The following is a 24,121-nucleotide window of genomic DNA, read 5'->3' as shown; positions in this document are numbered from 1 at the left end:
AATGGCTGTAACTCAACCATGAGGAAGCTGAGGACTGTAAAAAATAAGTTGGAGAAACAAAAGCAGTCAAAGTTCTCGTTCAAAATGAGCTAATACATGTCAAACACACTGTGTTAGATTCTGGCCACACATTGGCTCATTAAACATGTTACAGAATGGAACTAAACTATAACTAAACGCACTGCAGGAAAAAACAAATTCTCCTTAGAAGGTAACTAGAATCAAATCACAGACTATACAGAGTGCAGCAGTTCATAACTTAGTTGCTTGCTAAATGCAATATGCTGACACTTTAATTTGGTCAACACCTTTTTGGAGTCAGTCATGCAGTACCTATCCTATTTAATTTTTGATTTAAAAGATGACAAGAACCCTAAACATTTACTTTTATCTTAGAAAATGATCAACAGGGGTATGAACTGGTGAAATGGGATAAAAAGTCAGTCTCAGAGATGCATCTTTTCCTACTTGTGCAGTCATATGAAAAAGAAAGTTTTCAGTGGACTGAATGCAGTTGTGTGAAAAGAAAAAAACTAATTACAGCCTTACTGCTTCCATGGGGATTACGAGGGTAAGTAGCAGTCGCTGCTAATCAAATGCACTTGATTAACTGATCGTCATCAAGTGTGAGCACTTCTATAAAAAGCAGACATTTTGGCAGTTTACTGACCTTGAGCATTCAGGTGTGTGATATAACACAGTGCCACAATCTACCCAGGAGAGGATGTCACAGCAGATTTACCCCCAAGATCTTAGAGAAGCAATTGTTGCCCATCAGTCTGGGAAGGGTTATCAGACCATTTTCAGACAATTTGAAGTTCATCATTCTAAAGTGAGGAAGATTATTCCAAAGTGGAAACCATTCAAGACAGTCGCCAATTTTTCCAGAAATGGGCGTTCCAGCAAATTCACTCCAAGGTCAGATGCTCAGAGAAACTGCAAAAAACCCCAAGAGCTATGACTCAGACTGTACTGGTCTCCATTAGCATGTTAAAGTTCATGACAGTGCAATTAGAAAAAGACTCAACAATTATGGCTTGTTTGGAAAGGTTTCCCAGATTTAAAAAACAAAACAAAACCTCTCTCTTAAAAGAACATGGCAACACAGCTTAGCTTTGCAATGGTGCTTCTGGACAAACTGCAAGATTATCATCACAAATACCACCAAGTGAAGTGTCAGCATGGTGGTGGGGTAGAGGATAATATGGGGCACATTACAGTCAGTGAGTTGACCACAAACTCCTCAATATACCAATTTATTCTAGAGTCAAATTAGAGGATCTGTGGCTAATGTTTGACAGAATTATGCCTTGCAACAGGACAATGATCCCAACCAGAGCAACAAATAGTAAAAAACACAGGGTTGCAATGACCCTGTCAAAGTCCAGACCTCAATCTGAATGAAAGGTGACGGCAGTTCACGAGAGCAGCTCTTAAATATGCGGTCTCAAGCCTCAATGAACTGGAACAATGTTCTAAAGAACAGAGTTAGGAATTGAAATAATAAAACAACTTTGAAGTCCTTTATTTTCTAGGCAATACTCTATGAAGGTTTTGGCTGTATTGATTATTATTTCAGCATCTGAGCACAGTTGCTAAGTAAAATCGACACTGACTCTGACATAGCTGACCACATCATTAACAAAGGATCTCCCGAGCTCCAGAGTGATTAGCAGTCGTATTGCTATCATGAAATGAAGAACATGCTTCTCTGTTTGAGTTTTCAGTGTAAGGTAAAGCAAGGTGAATTCAGGTAGGAATTGTATATTCCTGAAAATGTTCCATATAATGGTAAATTAATTTCTCTTTTTGTGCCTTTGAAGTGTAGGCTATGATCAAAGGCAGGGCTGCGAGCCGTATTTCTGCCATCATGAAGAATCCTCTTGACTCCACAAGCATTTATATGTGTGTGTGTGTGTGTTTCACTTAAAAAACACACACACACACACACAGTTTATGATATTCTGTGTTTAAATTCAACAAGCCTGGGGTGTACACAATTTATTTTTACACGATTTTCAGAAAATATTTAGCTGTGAATCTGAAAATAAGCTTACACATATTTTCTAGAGATTGGAAAGTTTTTGTTCTTTGAGTTACAAGGTTTCGACTGATTATCCGGCTCTATTACATTGTTTCCCGTAAAAATAAAATGGGAACTGGCATGTGAGGCTCAGTGTCCCACGTTTATTAATAAATAGGATATGCCCAATTTATTTTAATCCCCAAACTGAACAGTCTTAGATGTTTTATTTTGTTAGAGAGTCATGGGAAGCAAATGAGCTTGAATTAGTCCCGTGGGTCATGTTATTGAAGGACGCTAAATCCATGTTGTCTTAATTAAAACTCAGTGAATAGATGAAAATTAGCATTGCCCAAAGCCTCTGTGAACAACACCGCCGGGAAAATAAAGTTTTCCAGCTAATAATTATGGTGATTGTGCTTTTTAGTGTGAACAAGGCTTTCCGCGGGTACAAAGCAAAACAAGCCATTACAACGCTCATCAAGGGAAAAGCCAAACTCTTGATGGAGCCATCAGTCACTTCTAAATTAGGGACAGTTCACATCTCAAATGTAACTTATTAAACAAAAATCACAGATGAAAAAACAGGCTTCTTACAACATAAAGATGCCTCTTTATGTTCACGGTATAATTAGTATTATTTATTCATCTGAAATGTGTGTAGCGGGAAAAACCTTTTTTTTGTAACCATTCATAGAAGACGCAAGTCTCATTTTCAGTCTTAGAATATAAGAATATATATAAGATTTGAATTGATACATTTTTTTTGGTTTGTTTTGATGATAACTTATCAATGCAGTGGGCTACTGAACAACAGTGACAGTCTTTCTAAATTATAGATTTCTGTGTGATTACGGCGCCATGTACTATAAACACAACAACTCCCAATGATGCATAGTTGGCCTAAAATGCTGCAGTCTGCTGATGAGAATTAAGAATATACAGCATATTAGTCCCATTTTAGATTAACTTTAGTGGCTCCACTTTCCAGTTTGGGATTGATTTTAAAGTGTTATTGATCACATAAGAAACAGTTTGGACTGGTGCCCAGCCAAAGCTCCCTTGGCAAACTGTTTCAGTCATTTCACGTTTAAGGCTGAAGACTAATGCCGACTTCACAGCAGATGATCCTTGAAGCACTTTAAGAGATTTTAACAACATTAGGACCGATATCTTTGGGGCGCAGAGAGAGAGAGAGAGAGAGAGAGAATATGAAGCAAAGCATCAAAAGCAGTACTTTTAGTACTGTCATATTCCTTTAATTACATGAGATCCACTAATATAGATTTTCAAGACCAGCAGTTGGCCAATATTAACTGGGTGTGGGGGGGAATCAATACACCATACTATTACTACCGCCATACTAATGTGTGGTAATAGTGTATCAAGTATGGGGTGCAAAATATCAATACTTTATCACATAAATTGCTAATTGCATTAAAGTTGATGAGCTTTTTCATAAAATGAAATATTACTGTCCTGAGATAACAGTAGCTAAAGATAAAGAAACACCAACCAACACTGGACACACTTTGCTTGGCAAAACTTCCAATCTTGTCTTGTAACTTAATTCTAACTCAATTGAACTTGTTTTTAGTTGAATTTATTTGTAGTTAAATACCTCATCATCTCAAGATAGTTCAGATTTTAAGAGATAAAAACTCTGTTTCTTTATGAAAGAGTATTGACATCAGTGTCAGAAAATAACTGATTTTTAACAGGAAGAAACCTCTGGCAGCTCCGGGCTCAGGGAGGATAGCCATCTGCCTCGGCTCACTGGGGTGAGAGGAAAGAGAAGGCAAAAAAACATAGAGAGGCAAAATATAACAATGAACAGTGTGTATGGTGGGGGGCAACTGCAGATAAAAAGCAATGCAGCTCAAGGGCCAGAGACAGAGGAAACAAAGAAAAAAGTGTGTGTGGGGGGGGGAGTCGGGGACACAAAGTCAGTGCCGTGCAATAGTGGCATACAAATGCATAGAAAGTAACAGGGTAACAAAAGGATGATTCAGGGTCACCTTAGCCTGCTCTACCTGCAAGCTTTGTCAAACATCAAAGTTTTAAGTCTGAATAGTAGGGTGTCTGCCTCCTCCACAGAAGAGGAGCTCGAAGCTCTGCCTCACACTTTACTTTCACAACTTTAGTAACCTCAGGTAATACTGCACTCTGAAAGCATGCTGTGTCTGTGCTATGATATGCTCTAAATCCAAAGTAAAACTCTTTAAATAAACCCTTCCTGTGCAATTAGTCACATAATTGTTTTCCAACAACCCTTTTCAATGATTTTAGAAATAAAGTATAGATTGTTCTACCACCACAATTTCCTGGTTTTGCCCTTACATACAGAATTCAGGCAGTCATTGACTGTGATCCTGGTACAGTTTGATGTGAGTACAGTTTTTATAAAGAAGGCTGTACAGTAACTGTTTTGACTTTTTCTAACCAGAATAGAATAGAAATCAAAAACATAAGTTTTTCTAAAGGCTGCTAAGAGTCATTGTTGATAATTGTTGAACCTCTATGAAGTAGCCACACATGCACATGAAAAACTTTTTGACCTCTTTTAGCCCTGAGAAAGAGATTACTACATATTAATTTTAATTCCTAATTGCTTCATCACATATTTGAATGGAAATGCTTTAAAAATAAAGCAGCCAATATGTTCATATTCAAGTCTTGAGCTGCCCCTAATTTCTTTATATTTTGATAGAAAAAAGGAAAATTAGTGCAGTGATATACTGTTTTGCCTGTTTTGATGAGTTTAAAGTCATTATTTTTATCACCACTTTTATGTTAAGTAGTTTTCACGACAGTGGGGGAGTGTATGATATTAAGAATGGCTTCTTGCCCTCTTAGATCCTAACACAATACAGAGAAAAGCCTAATTATCAGATGACGCCCCCTATGAGCATGCATTGGTGACAGTGGGAAGAAAAAACTTCCAGCAGAACCACGCTCAGGTTGGGAAGCTGCCATGACCAGTTGGGGGTGAGGGAAGGGAGACGAGACAAAACTGTGGAAACAAATATGTTTTTGCTAACAGCTGAAATAAGAATAATATTATGTGTCATTCAATGATAACTAAACATGTTACACTGATTTTCAAATATTTATATGCTTTAAAAAGCATATAAATTGTCAAACTACACTAAGGTAATCCAACAAAGGGGGGGAAAAAACACATCACACAAAAACGTTTCATTGTATTTTAAAAACTGGCTATTTTAAATATCCAGTTTAAAATAAATAAATGAATAAATATGTAAGGCCAGTGATATCTGTGACCTAAAAAAATAAGAAGCTTTTGACAAAATTCTGATCAGATTCCTTGGCCAGGGTTCATGCATTTTTAAAATGGTCCTTCTTTCCAGCTCATCATTTAACAGTCTATTGCCTCTGATACTTTCTAAATTCACCACTTGCCAAATAGGCCAATGGCAAAACACTCTTTTCTGAACTCACTTGTTTTCAAAGATGCTCTCCACAGGCAATCATAATTTCACAGAAAGCCACACACATGCATTAGCGGGCACGCACGGGCACGCCACTTTTAAGAAAGTCACTCAGAACTGTCCAAAAGAAAAAAAAAAAAAAACAACAAAAGCTTGGAAATCTTGCTGTGTTTTAACATATACTTTATACTTTCCTCTAACATTCACACACATTCTGTGTTAAGTATTGTTTCCTTCTGTTGGCTGTTATGTGACAGTTAATTAAGCCCTTCAGTAACAACCTCAGCTTTGGCACCACAGACAGACGTTACTCACTCTTATCTTCACACAGAACACACACACACACACACACACACAGAGCTATATTTCCATCACTTCAGATGGAAATCATTACACTGATTTTATTAACCTAACTCAAGCCTTTACCTTAAAGTAATCCTCCCTTACACCAACCTTAAAGCAAGTCTTTAAAGTAACAGTCAGTGATTATGGTGATTTGCATTTTTTAAATCCCCACAAGCCAAGCAGATCACCACAATGTGTTTTTTTTATTGTGATTTACATTTATGAGAGAACCTGTACACACATACATCCCTTCACCCTCTTTTTATGTGGTGTCAAAAAGCTACCGTGTGTCTTCAGAACATATTTAACCTATTTCAACAGGGAGCAAAATGCGCACACACCAACACACACTCATTCATCATTCTTCTCTCCACGCATGTAGACATGCACATTCTCTCTCCATCACTTATTCCTCTAATGTTAAGAGGTCACTGCCTGGGCGTTGTAGATAATAATGAATTATGATTTTGTGTGCAAGAGCACACACACAGATAAACTTTGAGGGGTTAACACACATTTGAAAGACTGTCTGTGGTTATGTGCATTTGTGTGTGCTTGTGCGTGCAATTTGCTGATGTCAAATATTCACTTGACAGGCCATAAAGATGGATATCTTCCTATTACATTCTTAATTACATGACCTTTAAGAAGTCAATCAAAATGGATGTGTATTTTCCCGAGCCTTTGAACTAGTACCAGTGTCAGCAGCATAATACTGAATGTGTTTCACATCTGTACTGTGTTTTTCATCGTGTAATTATATCTAACACGTTAACAGTGAAGTTATCCAACTCTGTCCTATTCAAATGTGATTGGAGTCTCTTGAGCTCTGCATGAAATCTTCCCTACCAGCTTCACACTAGTGCATATCATTTCAAATATGTTTAAATGTGACTGACACAAATCTTTGAAAATTAAAGGTTCTGAAACTGAGTACATGTTAAAAGAATAGGCAGCCTGCTGCTTTTAAAAATGTAACTTTATTTTACTTAGATTATCGTGACCCAAGCTCAGCCTTTGTAATCAAATTCCTTTAAATCTTCATTAGTATGTCTGTGAAGGTTCTCAGTCATCCAGGTCATTGTAGTCTAAGGAGCTTGAAAAGAAAAGCGTCTGGACTTCTTTAAGTTTCCTTGAAGACGTTTCACCTCTCATCCGAGAAGTTCAGTCCTAAGAGTAATTGGTGGAGAGTCCGAGATTTAAGCCATATGGGAGTGTCCCCAAGAAGGTCATGGACCCTCTATTGATCCTCTACTTAATCACACGAGCCAAGGTGTGAAAACGGGTGTGGGTCACAATCAGCCAAGGTTTCTGGTGAACCCAGTTTGAAACCTGGCCCCACCCTATCATGTGATTTCCTGAGGTCAAATGGCCCAGGATGTAAGTGGGCATTAAGGCATCTGGGAAGGGATCTCAAAACTGGATTATAGATGGCAGACAGTTGGTGTCATATGCCAGCGGTCCCCAACCTGTTTTTGCGGTTTGTCTCATAATATTTTCACGGTCCGGCCTTTAAGGTGTTACGGATAAATACAACACAATTAAACCAGTACCAGCACCAAAGAAAATAAGATTTATTCATAACACATGGGAAAAGACCCAGGGAAACCGAGTTAACGATAAAAACGATAAAAACCTGAAAACCATAAATTTCACACCCGAGCCTCAACTCTTGCGGCCGGGTACCAAACGACTCACAGACCAATACCGGTCCATGGCCCAGGGGTTCGGGACCACTGTCATAAGCCACCGCCTCTGTTCAAAGATGGTCGTTCACAGTGGACATAGATGCCTTCTTTCACTCCTTTTTCAAACCATCTGTCTTCTCTGTCCAAAATGTGAACATTGGCGTCCTCGAAAGAGTGACCTTTGTCCTTTAGATGCAGATGGTCCTCGCTAAGCTGTTCAGCATACACTACGTTGTTAAGTTTATGTTTAGGAGATCTGTCTTCGGGATGAACCAGTTTTTGTCTTTATTTGTAGAAGCTCTTGTTGTGCACTGAACTTTTCAAAGTGCTACATGTTATAAACTTGTGTTAATATTCAAATAATATTCAGTTCTAAGAACACGGACTCATGATCCCTCTTAAAACAATTATTTGAGTTTGACTGTAAATATTATTATGTATATTTTATATATATAAAGTATAATTACACACTTTTTGAGGCTTCTTCTTGGAATGTTTTGTCCTACATCCTTGCACCCACTTGCCAAGCTTCCTTTTCACTCTAGGGTTTTTCTCTTAATGAAGATATATTTAGGCAGGTAGCTGAACAGAGCTGCAGTTCTATCACACGAATGATGCTTTCATCCTAATCTGTATAAGCATACCGCAGCGTACACAGTACTTCATTTTTACTCCTGGGAATTATGATTTTTGCCTTTGTTGGGTTTTATTTTTATAATTAAGATCTCACTTTGGAGATGAAATTCCAGGTCTGTCTATTTTAAATCCAAAACCTTACAGGCAGAGAAACCTTTTTTTATTCTTGAGATGCGCTCTTTTGAAGTTCCCCATCAACTTTTTTTTTTCACTTTCTCAGTTACACCAGCCAGTCTCTAAAGTACTTGCCACAACCCGACTAATATTGGTTTTAAGTGTCAGCATTCATAAAGATCTTTTTTGTTTGTATGTTGAAGAAATTTCCTAGTATAATGTTGGTACCAATTTGTGTAAGCCTGTTTGGCTGAATCTCACATAGGAGTTGAATTGTGTTTCTTTTATCAGTATACATGATAAATTCAGTCTCAAGTGATTCCTCAGTAGACCTCCGCTAAAATTTAAAACACTGAGTATGCATTTGCAACAATTAAGCCCTTGGGAGTTTACACAGTTTCACATTTTTGTCTAACATGAAAATATTCTGATAAAAAGAGCCGACTACACATTAGTCTGTGAGATTACTTACAAATTACTTACTAAAACAACACAAATGCTGACATGTAAGGGGCTTTGTGAGGTTGGATTAAGGTATAACTGGTACGCAATGCAAAGAAAAATTGTTATGCTCCTGGTAATGAAAGTGAATATAACTTTCATTACCAGGAGCAACAATATAAGCAACAATATAACCAAATTCATAAGATTTTGGGAGCAGCAGAAGCCAAGAGGGTGGATAACACTGTTAAAACAATAATCTGGTTTTATTTAGTTGTTGTTCAGATCAGCAACATGAAACGTTCTACACTGTGTTACAATCAGTAAACTCTAACAAAAAAAACCCAACTGTGCACACACATGAGAAATCAGAGTGCACCTTTTTAAGGTCACTTTGATCCATTTCAAATTGCTGGTTGAAGCAGGTGGTTAGTGTGAAACCAATACACTTATCTGTGTTAGAGTACACTTTCTTCTACTGCACTTAAGGACTCAGGCTGTAAAGCTCAGTTCCTTTTGGGCTGGGGCTTGTCATCCACTACAAATGGAAAGTTATCAATCTTCTGTGGGTCTCTGGAAGGTCTGCAGAAACTCAAGGGGGTTTGTCATGTCTGTCTTCTGAACTTCAACTAAAAGAAAAACTGACCTAGACAATTAATGTTTACAAGTTTACCCATGAACATTAGCTTAAATGATAAGGCTTAAGTGTAATTAGCTCTATGCTCCTTTTCTAAGTGAGTTGTACAACCACGGCATGCAAACCTCCATGATGCATAGCAATCTCATCCTGAAGCGTCATGGAAAATTAATTTCAGAGAATGAATCCATGCAGCTCATTTAAGGCGGTATAATTATCCCTTTGTGTACCCTTAATCACAAAAAATGCTAGTAATGCAGTTTTAAACAGGAGAAGTATACGAAATACTGAAATACAGAACAAGTATCTGTCTTAATTTTGCTTCATTACATTACAAAGACTCTTTTTGTGCAGCAAAAAGACTTAGTGTGAGTGAATGTAGCTTTGTGATTCACTAATTAGACTTTCACTTAGCATCATCTAACTTCATCACATGGATAAATTAAGCAGTTTTTAGCATATTGCTAGCAATCATGTTTATTAAACATTACTTATATGCTAAATCAAGCAGTCCAAAAATTTAGCTTATTAGCTAGTGAGCTTGTTTGTTAAAAGCTTCTTACCCGGGTAAAGTTCTATACATTAGCAGAGAAACAGGCTTTAGGTCTGTAAAGGTTGGAGCATCAAGGATTGCTCTGCTGCTTCAAAAGTGTCAGCATTTCAACGTTTAAGGTTATATGTTTGTCTGTACATCTACTGGAGCCTACTTAAGCTCACAGTAACAGTATACTAAAGGCCACACCTAGCATGGCACGCTAATTTTGAGCAGGTAGAAGTTTTAATGTTTAACAGCTTGGCATATAATGTCAGTCTTGCAGTTTACAGAGGTGGTCAATCCTCCAGTGAAGATAAATGTTTCACCGATGGTCATTTGACTGTCTTTCAGTATGATTCTGCTAAAACTCACAGGCTGAATTTAGTTTTTCTGAGGTAAGCCATGGGAAAAGAAGGGACCGATTACATTTACTGATGCATACTTTAACTTTTTTTTTTTAAATGTTAGGGGCTTTAGCCTTGACAGTAGACTGCTCTACTTCAAGTTTCACATACTGAACTCTCTGATCTTGCATGGAAATGATGAGTTATTAAAACAAATTTATTAACTGAACTGTTAGTGGTTCTTCAACCAAGGTTTGTAAAACATCAAAAGGACCGAACAGGATCAGTGTAACATGATTTATTTTTCTATACCGTAACGCTAGGTTTTCTCAGTTATATGTATTCTAATTATGTAATGAGTTTTGAACAAATCTGTAAGTGTGAAAATTGTGGCCTGTGACTGGAGTGCACCTCCCAGCGCAGATCTTTGAGCAATGCTTTTACTCTTCACAAGCAAACCTCTGGTGGTGCTCTTGACAAAAGCACTTAACCCCACCTGCTCCAGCTGAGCTGTATTGAGCAACTCCCTGAAGTCACTTTGTTAAATTGAATGGGGGTGATACAGGTTGTATTGATAAAAGGGCTCCCAGTGATCTTTAGTTAACAAAAGGTATGAAAAAGACTGAAAGAGATAGTAACAACTTTGTCCAACTTTTTAGTTTTATCTTTCAGTTGCCCTCTTTGAAATAAATACATGCTTTTTAGCAAGAATCCTTAGCCTACTTAGGTTTTGATCTTCTTAGTTATTCAACACTGTGACTGTAGCCTAATACAACTACTGTCGGCACCTATTTCTCTCTTAAAATATTTCATATTTATGGCAGGATAGGAGGACTTTTACATATACCATTGACAAATCAAGTGATTTAACAAGAATCATCTGCAATGTTCTGCTTATAATAGATTATAGGTTCTGATATTCATGTAATTTAGATGCCACTTTGACATGCAGCAACCTTACAGTAGATCTAACTGGGTGTCTTACTGGTTCTACAGCCGTAGAGCCAGTAAGACACCTCAACCTGCTACACACCACAAAATCTGCCCGAGGCATTCACCCATCTTCGAAAATCCTAGATCCAAATGCAATCTGGCCTCTATGGAAGTCAGAACAAGCCAGATTCAGAGAGCTCCCACCCCATTGATTACATTTAGCTGCATAACTATATTTATTGAATAATACAAAATAGTAATAGTTAAGAACTGATTGATGGAATAAACAATTATTTATATGGCTTTAAGGCAGGGGTGTCCAACTCCAGGCCTCAAGGGTCGGTGCCCTGCAGGTGTTTTGGTAAAATAGATGCAGTAAAAGAAAAACGCACTGTCATGAACTGATCTCCCCAGATCGCAGATCTCAGTGTTATTGAAACAGCGTGGGATCATCTCAACAGAAAGGAACTGTTGATCTATTTATGTCAGGAAGTAATTCTAGGCAAACAAACACAGTACTATCAGAACTTGAGTTACACCGCCTGCTAAAGTAATAGTAAAGATTCTTTATTTTCTGTTATGTGCTCGTATGTCTCTGATGAAAGCAGTACAACTGACTGGATAACTAATTAGTAGCATCGCTGTATACATCATCCATCTGACTGCCTCACTAATGGACTGATAAACTGCTTTACCCACGCTGCCTGTCAAATTGACTGACATGACTGATGCATTGTGTGACTGGTTGAATGACCATCTGACACAGCAGCTCGCTGACAGATATACTAGCTTTCTGACTGACTACACAACTGAGAATTTAAGAGAGTGACTGGCTGTGGAGGCCACTGATGGCCTGTCAGTATATTCTTAATAGAAGGTAAGCAGCAAAGTGTGCCCATGCCACGAGAAGCCCGAGTGACCAGTGTGCTAATAGCATGACCTCCTACGTAATACTAAAAGGAGAGGGTGGGGAATAGAGTAAGAGAGAGTGACAGAACAAAAGTAAGAATATGCATGAAGAGAAGAAGAAACACATTTATTACATAAGAAGAAAAGGGGAAATTGCGGTGAGAAAATACCCCTCTTTTTAAGTCTGTTGTTACTGATTCTGAAGGACAGGGACACACAGCTGTTGTTAAGGACAAATAGGAGAGACTGATGAAAAGCAGACGAGGAGAATTAGAAGGTGAAATTGAGAAGATCAGTGCTTTTTAATGTAGAGTAGAGCCGATAATGAGTGAAAGGAAGAGACATGGTAAGGGCAAAGCCTGAGCACTGGGGTAGAATTTCATGGAGGTAGAATTTGGAAAAAAGATTGTTTCTATGTCCCTTTGGGCAACACAGAATATTGATTGTATCCATGGTCATTTAATGTGTGCGGTAATGCAGTTGTGTGCCAAGATCGTTGTACTTTTACAGTAACTGTGCACACTCCAGCATTCATTGTGTATGTCAGAATGTGTGTATGTCTTTGTACCCCTGGGCAAAGGGCATAAGCGATGAACTCACCACTATAAATTTCTCATATTCAGCTATGAATGATGCATTTTGAGTGTGGGATCTATGCACCTCCAGGATAGGATAGCATAGTTTAAGTGTTTGCTGAGAGATGCAGCAAAATCACATTTGCAGGATAGCATAATATCATTTTTAAGCACAAATCTGAAACATTTAAAGTACAAAAAGTACAGCTTTAAAATTAAACATTGTTTTCATAACCCTGAAGACAATAAACTGTCGGCACTGTTTTCAGCACAGCATTAGGTGATGCTCATATATTGCTGAAAGGCCAACTTTTGACTGGTACTGCAAAGACCCCAATTAAGCACAGAGCAAACAAACACTAACAGTAACTTAAATACATACAGTGCATTGAGTTAGGGGTGTGACTTTCCTTTTTCTTCTGCTGTAGCAATAGCTGTTTTCTACGGTGGCCCCTAGAGACAAAACAAATGCAAACCCCAAAACACTTGCAAACTCCAAACACATGCAAACTCCAAAACACTTGCAAACTCCAAATCACTTGCAAACCCCAAAGCACATGCAAATTCCAAAACACAACGGAAGTGCTCCAGGACGCTAGGGGCAGTGTTGAGCTTTTGTTACCTAGTAACTACACAAGCCAGGAAGTACCAGTGACCGGATTTGGGGTCTGCAGCCTTAAAGACCGCATTTTAAGGCCGATTACGTCACAGCGACACGACGAAGGCTGTCCCAATTCAAAGGCTGCTCAAAATGCGGCCCTCACATGCGTCCTTAATTTCCCTGAATTTTAAGAATGGGTCAGTGTAGCCTTCATGGCCCAACATATCCCAGATTTCATAGGGCAGCGGCGGTGTGGATAATTTTGCCCAAAAAAAAACGGCGGAAGCGGAGCCGCCGAAGAGTAAACTTTCAGAAGTAAGTACTGAATATTATGTCACTTATTTATGCGCAAATGTTTTTATAATGAAGAACATTAAAACATTACTGTTGGCCACATGTCAGGAAAGTTATGTGACATTAGCGATGTTTGTACTAACTTGGTTTTAAAGCCTTTACTTCAAAATATACGCCGTTCAATAGTTGACTTTAATCTTACAGAGAATGTGATGATTTTATGGATAATTAAAGTCAGTCATATATCCACAAACACAACAAGCTGAAAGTCAGTGATGCTGCTCGGTTTGCAGTCCTGAATATCACGGCACAAGCAGGATTCACTGCACCGTTAATGTTAGCTATGTTATATTGCTGCCTCTGTTCGGTGGTGTTGAGCCAAACGGACTTTAACGTGCGTTTGAACGAGCTGACGGTTCACTCGTTAAGCTGAAAGAAAGATGCTTTAATCACAGCAGTCACACATGTGTCCACTGTACCATCTGGGAACTCTTCTTGTTTTGTAATAACACAATCCTCCTTCTTTTGTGCTGTTTTGTAGCTGTGTATACACCTGAGACTGTCACCTGTCTGTCTGTCCTGCACTCTCTCTCTTTTTCTTTCTCTCTGATTGTGTAATAAAAGTATGAACATGTATTTATAAGTTACACTTGTGTTTGAATCCTGCAGCTTATCACACATTTGATTTCCATGTGTGACAACTGCAAGTGTCCAGACTGAGGACAGACTGAGGGACCCACTGCTGCACATCATCTGTGAGGCTTTGCACCCCTGATGATCCACCAGGACTCAGCAGTGTGTGAGGAAGAGGAGGAGCCAGCAGCAGCTGACAGATGGAGAGAATAGACAGACTGTTCCCTGTTTGTGAAGGACTGCTAGGAAAGTTTAACATAACTAATTGTCTGTCCTGAATCAGTCTTATTAGGTAATGTTCAAATAATTTGATCATTCCAGTGTTTTCAGTGTGGGAGAAAGTACTCAGGGCCTTTAGGTTAAAAACAATGAAAGGCAGAAACAAGTTTAATATTCAGAAACCTAAAGTATGTATCAGCAGCTGAATGGACCTAAAAATAAATGTTTGTTTCAGTTCTGTGAAGCTTTGAGTATTTTGGATTAGTAGCACTGCTGTATTTGTTGCATCATATTGCTGTAATTGTTTATATGCTTTATATATTCTGAGGTAAGTTGATCTATAGTGTTACATCATATTCTATAAGGATGTTATGTGTTTGTAGACTTTCTGCCCAGTTTGACCCATTTAGCAGAAGTCAGCCTGTTTAAGGCTCTGATATCTATTCTGTATGACTTAAAGCAGTTATGACATGGTATGATTTTCTCACCCAATAAAGAAATATTCAATATATCAGTCTACTCCTTATTCTATCAGAAACAGTTATCACAGCTCATACAATTTCTTTTTACACATGTATGTAAGCAATGAGCCAAATTTAGTAATGCCAACATACTGAAGGAACAACATTTCTCTCTTATATATGATACACCTATATATGCACTGTCAAAGATACTTGTCTTTGAGTGAAGATTTAAGGTGATAAGACATATAAATAACTGCAACTTGAATCTGTACTGAGGCTCAGTATTTGACACAGAGTTCATGTTCACTGCTGTAATAGCTAATAATGATTAGTATAATAACTATATATTGGCCATATTATATTTACATTACCAAAGTGATATGACTTTAGTCTCATGAACAATATTAGCTAATTGTTATTTACTAACTAATCTTAAATGACTGTTCAGTACAGAAATGAAGCCCAAAAATCATGTTTTACTGTCCTGTGGTCTCAGCCTCAGATACTTATCAAATCACACAAAGCTCTTGTAGAAACAAACAAACAAATGAACAATGTTTTCCTTCATTTCTGTCAAAAAAGTTGTATGACACGTTTCCAGCGGTTAGTATCATGGTTGCTAGGCAACCTGGGAAGCGCGACGGAGACTAGACTGTCCCACACAGACAAACTTGCCGTTTCCCATGCACAGGGCAAACGAATTTTATTTGATTAATTTATTGATATTATTGGCTAAATTTCATATACATAAGTCGAAATTTTCTAACGCAAAACCATCCTTTCGGTGCTTTTTAAATTAAACCAAACAATATGTTAAAACCATACAACATTCTCAAAATCAAAAAGTTGTCAAAACCATAAACTTATGTTCCCTGTTCAATATCATGTGATTCTTTAATAGACTGTGTCTATTTTGTTTTTTTATATGAACCCCCTGACATTGTGTTTGCTATTTTGTATCTGTATATCTGTATTTTGTGCTTTGTCAATAAAACGTATTCAAAAAAACCCCAAAAAAAACAAACAAAAAAAACTTGCCGTTTATTTTGCAAATCGAGCTCAACACTGCCCCTAGCGTCCTGGAGCACTTCCGTTGTGTTTTGGAATTTGCATGTGCTTTGGGGTTTGCAAGTGTTTTGGAGTTTGCAAGTGTTTTGGAGTTTGCAAGTGTTTTGGAGTTTGCAAGTGTTTTGGAGTTTGTACGTGCTTTGTCTCTAGGGGCCACCGTAGTTTTCACTCATATTTATTATAACAAGCTTAGATGTGTGACTGGCTAAATATATATTCAGTCAAACGGAAGAAAACCCAAAAACTAAATAACAGACAGTGTTAAAATTGTTTTGCTTGACCAGCATGGCATCAGTTTTTTTCCTGCACAGTTAATGTTAAGATAATTAAAATGACATTAACTGCGAGAAAGCTGCTGTTTTGCTGTGCATGCTGAATACGCTGTGGATCACCTTGAATGTCACATGAAGAAATAATCCATCTCCTTTGTTTTAAATGTTCAAATACAATAGTTAAGAATAAAGCAGGAAGCAGGCATATTCTTCTAATACCGTTACCTTTCATCAGGGGACAATGGCAGATGCACTTACGCCACAGAAGTTGGTATTACACAACAGCGGCTGTGTTTATGCAGGTCTCTTACTGCAGGCTGAAAATGTGCCTGTATTAAGCCGTTCTTCTTGCTTATACCACCTATATAATATGCAGATGCGAGTGCGGAAAGAAATTAAAGGGATACGTGAAACACTAAAGGCTTCCCGAGCTCTACCAATCCTGCAGTCCAAACATTAGCAGCACATCGATGCTGAACGATTATGCAAAAACATGCATTGTGTTTCAAGCCGCTGTTTTTAAATGAGTCATTTCAGTGCTGTGTCTACAATGTCATAATTGTTGTTTTGTTTGAAGCGGGTGAGCTGAATTGGATGAGGAGTGATGTGGAGTTCTTATATCACTTTGACCTTTGATTTGAACTCTTCAGACCAGAGTGTCCATTCTGTTTCTTTTCTGCTATGTGACTCTTAAGAACACAGGTTCAGCTATCTTACTAAATCTTGATCAGAACCTGGACTTTATTTATTTCATGGCTTTTGGTCATATGCAAGTGTTCAGCTTACAGAAATACAGAAATACAGTATACAAGGAAAGAACAGAGTTTTATGTTTCTTGAGCCCAGTACCTTACCTTCGCCTGATATTTCCTCATTCCCCATTACACTGATAGCACTTAGCAGTTTAAACTAGTTTAGAGCTATTTCAGTTTCACTTGCATCCAGTTCTCCACTTCCAGTACCACGCTAATGTAAGGTGCTAATAAATGGAAAGAGACTTGGCGACAGCCATCTGCCGAGTAAAGCAGTGGACAGTGCAGCTGAGAATAAACAGCTATAAAATACTATAGTGCGAAAAAGTCTTAAGGCACCTCCCATTTCTTTATATTTGGCTTGGAAATTTGGAGAGCAGGCACAAGGGTCTAAAGTTAACATTTGCTGTGACCACCTTTATTCTTCAACACAGCATGAACTCTGTTGGGCAAGCTTGCTGCTTCTAAATTTTTGAAGTGGTCTTCAGGAATAGTCCTCCAGGCTTCTTGAAAGACATTTTTTGTCTGCCTTTTGTTCTATTCTCTGTCAAGATGATCCCACACTGCTTCAGTAATGTTGAGGTCTGGGCTCTGATGAGGCCAATCCATGACTGATAGTGTTCCCCTGTCTGTTTTCACTAGGTAGTTATGCTTTTGCTCCATTGGCAATGTGTCACAAGCTTTCCAGATGGTATTCCATGTTGGATCAAGATTTGACAGTACCTTATTGTGTTGTACTTCCATCCATTTCCCAACTCATGACAGAGCCTCTACTGTGTTTTGCAGATAGCCGTAGACACTCATTGTTGTACCTGTCTCTTGACCCTTTCTGTACATAGTGATGATAGTTTGAGCTAAAACATTTCAAAGTGGAATTCATCACTCTATAAAGGTCTATGTAATTTGCAACCAACGGATCCGTAAGACCCGTTAAAAGTTCATTTCAACTGAACTAAACTGAAGGACTGGATGAATATATACTCGATATTGTGTAGCTGGATATTTTTCCTCCACCTCTCCAGTTTCCTCAGCTTTTTTAAGAACACACTGCTCACCTTGTTGAAATATGCAAAATTATTGAATAGTAGCTCCATTAGAATCACCTTATTAATAAAAACTAACAAAGAAAAAAACACATTCCTCTGCCAATGTCCAAAGAACGACTTTGAGAGATTTTCAGAAAGCCTGGAGAACTTTTGCTCAAACTACAGTGTATAAAGAAATAAGGAGTGGCTCAAGAGTTTTGCACAGTACTGTATATTGATTATCCAGGTCTATAGCCTACAGTGTTACTGTGCCCTAATGAATATTCAATCCCTTCAAACCACTGCTGTTCAGATTTTTCAGCTTCCTACTGTGTGCGGCTGAATGGACTCACTGTAGTACATGGGTATTAAGCACATCACTCATGGCCATTGCAGGGAGGAAAGAAGTCCAGATTTTTCCATCTGGTCTCCTGCTTGATGTTTTATTCATCTGAATGACCCTGTTTCCTGATCTATGATCTTAAGAAGACTCAGCCACACACACACACCAATGACACCACCCTCCCATATGCTTATACGCAATTTATCAGTGGGACATAAATTTGAAGATCACCTTAAACATTAGATGAACCATGCGGCTTGTAAATAAACACTCGATATCTCCTTTACATACCTCATATACTCTGACTTCCAAAACATTTGTTCAAACCCATCCTGATTCCAGCCTCTGTCTCTGTCTCTGTCCTTCACTATGGCTCACTGTCATTTTCATATCTTATTGAAGGACAGTCCTTACTCTTTCAATGAGGTGCTGTTGTGCTATTAGCGAAGCGTACACAGACACTGACATCTTGAGCGAGCAACAAGGTGAGAAAAATCTCCGGCTGATGGATGTAATTTTCCATGATCACCTCTTCTGTCCTTTGAGTTCTTCTTTGTGAATATGTCCTCCATTTACCCTCTCAAACTCATATTCTGTTTATTTTTCTGTGCTCGTACATTGTCAGCATAGATGCACAATTCAGGAGAGTTGGAGCTTATATATCCCAATAATAGAAATGCAGACAGTGACATATATTCTAGACAGGTGAGTTTTTCCAAACCATAATAGGTAAACATGTTTGCATCTGGTTCCGTGGACAACTCAGACTCACCAGTTCATCTGGACTCCATGTTTTTAGATGGCGTGAGGAAATAGGCATGCCAGGTAAAAGGCGTTGATCTTTTCATACAATACAGGGTTGTGCTGTAAGATTTTTGGTCATGACATTCACACGATGTCCAGCTTTTAAAGTTGGGACTGGTACAATACATGATCCAAATATTGGATTGGAGCATTCCTTGACTTCCTGACAGCCTGAAAAACTTGATTCCAGGGTATGATTTAAGTCAAAAGCTCTAACATTGTTATTATGTGCTTTAGCTGACTGACTTGCAATGTAATCAATAATCATGTTGTCATGTTTTGGTTGGCAATGTACAGTCCCAATCAAAAGTTTGAGACCACTTGAAAAACAGCAAAAAAAAATCATATTTTGCATGGTTGGATCTTAACAAGGTTCCAAGTAGAGCTTCAACATGCAACAAGAAGAAATGGAAGTGAGGCAAAACATTTTTTTTGAGCTATTTGTTGAAAACAACGCTTTATGCTTAAATTAAACAGAATGTTTTACAGCTGATCAAAAGTTTAGGACCACACCTCCAAAAAACCCTGTAAACCCTGTAAATGAAAACATCTCAGGTGGGATCTGCTTGTCATGCCAGTAACGTTGGAAACCATCAGGACCATCAAGATTACATTTTTTTTTCTCATCAGAGAATAAAACTTTCTTCCACCTTTAAGTGTCCCATGTTTGGTGCTCTCTTGCAAAGTCCAAACGGTCAGTTCTGTGGCTTTCAAGGAGATGAGGCCTTTGAAGACGTTTTTTGGTTTTGAAGCCCTTCAGTCTCAGATGCTGTCTGATGGTTATGAAGTTGTAGTCGACACCATTAACGGCCGTAATTTGGGTCGAGGATTTCCAGTGTCTTGACGGACTGCCAATTGGTTCGTCAGTCCTGGTGAAATCTTTTTGGGTCTTCCACTTGACTTTTTTGTTCCATAACCCCCAGGATCATTTAAGAAATTCCAAATGACTGTCTTACTGCTTCCCACCTCAGTAGCAATGGCGTCCTGCAAGAGACCCTGTTTATGCAGTTCAACAATCTGACAACGTTAAAAACGAAATGTTTTTTGTGCTTTTGCCATCAGAACATCATGACAATGTGACTACTTGACAGAAATGATGATGAAACCACATTTTTTCACAGATTTGACCTTTTACAGGCATGTGGTTCTAAGTGTTTTACCAACTGGAAAACAACTTGTTTCAGTTTAAGCTTTGTTTTCAATAACTTGCATGGTCAAATAATTGTTTTGTCTCACTCCCATTTCTTCTTGTTGCATGTTGAAGCTCTACTTGGAACCTTGTTAAGATTAACCATGCAAAATATAATATTTTTTGCCATTTTTTAAGTGTTCTTAAACTTCTTATTGGGACTGCATTACTGCAGGATATTATTCTGTGGTTTCCATGCATGCATGTATCTGTAAGAAGTAGAAAGATGAGGTGATCTATAATCAATGTTTGGTCTTCTTCTCTCTCCTTCTAAAATATATATCAATTGAATGCATTCTATATTGTGTGTGTGTGTGTGTGTGTGTGTGTGTGTGTGTGTGTGTGTGTGTGTGCGTGTGTGTGTGTGTGTGTGTTTAAACTGCAAATGTTGACATTTGAATTTCATCGCTAAGCAACATGTTTATTTTTTTTTCTCATGCAACCATGTGTTTTCAGTATTCAGTCACTGCTCTGGGTTTCATCCTGCTGTTGCTGGAGACTTTTTGAACTGAACATGTATAGCCCACCAGTGGATCTTTCTTTAAAAAATCTCAGCAATGTTGCAGGTAGTATATTTTTTATAAATCCTGAAATATAAAGTAGATAATGAAATAGTGTTTACTTTTAAATATATTTCTTCCATTAATAATTATTTAAGTGCTCCTGGGGGGGGGGGGGTGAGCTTTTTGGTAGGAAGTATTTTCTAGGACAGCACTTGCTCTTACAAAACCACTTAACTATAGTTAGTGTATCAACTGCTGTTATCAAAATGCATGAATTTAAATACTGCAATGTCTACACGCTAGCATAATCTAGTCACACAAACTTGTCACTTATTGTTTTTAAAGCATTTTAAAATAAAATACTTCAAATCACTTCTTATTTCTACAGTATAAAATTCTGTGAACATGACTGCAGTAATCACTTTAATAGAGCGGCTTTAAGCAGCAGAAATAAAACATATAAACAAGTACCAAAGCTGCCCGTATGATGTATCAAGTCGCATTATGTTATTTTTGGTTCAGGTGCATTGGCAGAGCTGCCCCGAAGTCTGCTCCGCCCTTTAACCACAAACTCAAAGGGGAAGTACCTGAGCTGCTCTCTGCGTCTCAGTAATAACAGCCTCACCGACCTTGTTGGCCTCCAGTACACGATCAACCACTTTTTTGCACAACCATCAAAGCTTGGATGGTTGGATCTGTCCTTCAACAAAATCGTCTGCATAGAACCTGTAAGAATCATTTTTGTTCTTCTAATAGCTCATTTTCAGTTTTCTCTGTGTCTTCTTCTGAAATTAGTCCCTGTCTTTGATGTATAATTACACAAATTTCTTATATACAACATTTGTTCTCCCTGTTTATTTAAGAAATGTTTATAGTCTACATTTGTTTCCCCAAAATGCAATAAATTCTGATATCTTCACAAGCTAACTGGCATTTTATTGATTTAAATTTACAACTAAGCCCTGTTACAGGTTTTGTGTGAGCTGAAAGAACTGCGTGTGCTGTATCTTCATGGCAACAGCATCTGGAACCTGTCAGAAGTGGACAAGCTGAGAGAGCTCCAGCATCTGCACACAATCACATTGCATGGCAATCTCATAGAAACAAGCAAAGGCTACAGGTGCAAGCTCATTTTCAGCAATTTCACTTAAGACAGACATTCTGTTCTCAGAGCTGATCTCAAGTTGCAGTGTGTGGAGTTATACACAGGCTGGTTCTAGATTGGTTGTAGATAGTTGATAGCAAGAGGCTAGGCCAGAAGCAGAGAAGAAGAAAAGCAAAACAAAAAATAAGAATTAGAAAGAAAAAAAATACCCTGACAACACCTGCTTTACACAAATTCATAGATCTTGCGGCATGTTGAGCATAACTCATATGTTGAGATGTTGTTTCAGGGGGCTATGTTTTTTTAATGGGAAATCACAGGTGTGTAAGAGGGAATATTTGATCAGAAATGTAATGACTATTTTAGCAAAGTGGCAAAACAAGAGCTAAAATATTCTTCCTATTAAAGTACAAAATTTACCTAAAGTAGGTAAAGTTAAACTCCCTTTTTCTGAAGAATGTCATTAACTGAATATATGTAGTGCTGTACCAAGTACCATAATATTCTAGTTATAAACAGTATTTGTAATAACTAATTCACTGAATCTAATCATATATCTGTTGCAACACCTACAGATATAGACAGAGAAATGTCACATTGAGATATGTGACACCTCTGATACCTGCTTATGTCTACATTAGATGTCTCAGGTTATTAGGTTCAATATCTCAGGGATATAGCTTCTTGATTTAATTTTCATCTCATTTCATACTCTCATTTATGTGAAAAATCAGCAAAGTCTGCTTCACAAAGACTTAGACATATTGTCCTTATTTAAAATCGAATGTTAATGCTGATCTGAATTTTCATATATGGAAGCACTCAACATGTCCACGGTGCCCTTGGAGTCAAAGCTGACTTTGACGTGTGTGCCTTTGTGTGTGTTTAGGAATTACGTGATTTCTGTATTGCCTCAGCTGAAGACGATGGACTTCAGCGGTGTGACACGAGATGAGCGGGTCATGGCAGATATCTGGCGTTCTCACGGCACCAAAAAAACCCCGAGATCATTGAGTGTTTCTGCTGAATAAAAATGTTTGTCCTCTCGTCACCAGCCTGTTTTTTTTTTTTTTTTTCTCAATTCCCTGCGTCAGGTCTTGGTACCCATGTTATTTACAGCTGAGCTAATATCCTGTGAGCGTTCTCATTTTTGACCTTTGGGCTGTGGCTATGGTCACCCATCTTCCTGCTTGATTACTGCAGTAGTAATTAGGAGGTAATCAGACCCTCGGTGGCCATCGTCACGACATGATGTCACAAACGGCGCACTACTTGTACAAATCTGAACATGCTGATGTGGCCCAGGGGTTATCGGTGGAAGTTAGAATCACTGTGACAGTTCAGACAATGTGAAGGACCTTGCGTAAAGTCAACTTCAGTGAACTGCGGTTGAACTGTGAAATACAAAACTCTTGCTTCCTCTTTTGGGATATTTCATATTGGGAGCACATTCTGTGGTTAGACGAGTGTAAAATAAATTTGTTCAACTCAGAAGGGATCCAGCACATTTGGCATGACCCTCGATGGCAATACCTCAGTGAAAACATAGTCCTGACTCCCACCAGATAAGCTAGAAGATGGGACTGTGATGATATGGGTCTGCATGACGAGTGCTAGGGATATGATATTATAGAGGGCACTTTGAATGCCCAGGGACATACAACACTTTACTGCCCCATGTCCAGAGGTCTATTGGAACAACAATATTCCTACTTGATCACAATCTAAATCACGCTGCTAAAATCAAGCAAGAATTTAAAAATAAATCCAAACAATTACCTGACAAAGGAACATTTAAAATGTATAGTTGCAGCCTGTAATCACACCCACCTACATAGCAAATGTGACTTCATTAAATATACATACACATAAGCAAGTTTGAGTCTCTGGTATTGCCATCTGGTCTCGTTAGGAAAGAAATGTGCACCATTTATTAGTTTCTAGGCTGATTTAACTGGCTGTCCTCCAGGCTCTTTTTGGTATAGATTCATCATTTTCTCTGAAAATCTTTAATTGGTGTGAATTAAATATGCCTGAATCAGCAAACACACCACACGACACAAAAACGGACCAATAAAACCAACACTAATGATATCATCTAAGTGCACATCAAGACTTTGAGGTGCATAACACCTAGACTAAAACTTTACTAAGGGTTTTCTCAACGGAAGTATTTAGGCCCCTGTTTCCTTTTAAACCTGCACTTACATGGTTCTTT

At 38.2% G+C, this 24,121-nt stretch overlaps 1 protein-coding gene across 1 annotated transcript in view; it reads left to right on the top strand.

Moving 5' to 3' along the window:
* The window catches only part of LOC146512706 (leucine-rich repeat-containing protein 51-like), a 129,548-nt gene extending 106,510 nt beyond the window's left edge, over window positions 1-23,038 (top strand). The window contains exons 3-6 of the mRNA XM_085171178.1: window positions 20,752-20,861; window positions 21,321-21,526; window positions 21,770-21,918; window positions 22,793-23,038. Of these exons, the coding sequence (XP_085027304.1) occupies window positions 20,752-20,861; window positions 21,321-21,526; window positions 21,770-21,918; window positions 22,793-22,934 (607 nt within the window). The 3' untranslated portion in view covers window positions 22,935-23,038. The remainder of the gene's footprint in view (window positions 1-20,751; window positions 20,862-21,320; window positions 21,527-21,769; window positions 21,919-22,792) is intronic.
* The last annotated feature ends 1,083 nt before the right edge of the window (window positions 23,039-24,121 follow it).

The sequence above is a fragment of the Neolamprologus multifasciatus genome, chromosome 8, assembly GCF_963576455.1.
Source record: "Neolamprologus multifasciatus chromosome 8, fNeoMul1.2, whole genome shotgun sequence".
Lineage (NCBI taxonomy): Eukaryota > Metazoa > Chordata > Actinopteri > Cichliformes > Cichlidae > Neolamprologus > Neolamprologus multifasciatus.
Note: the sequence above shows the minus strand (reverse complement) of the source record. Positions and strands in the feature narration are given on the sequence as shown.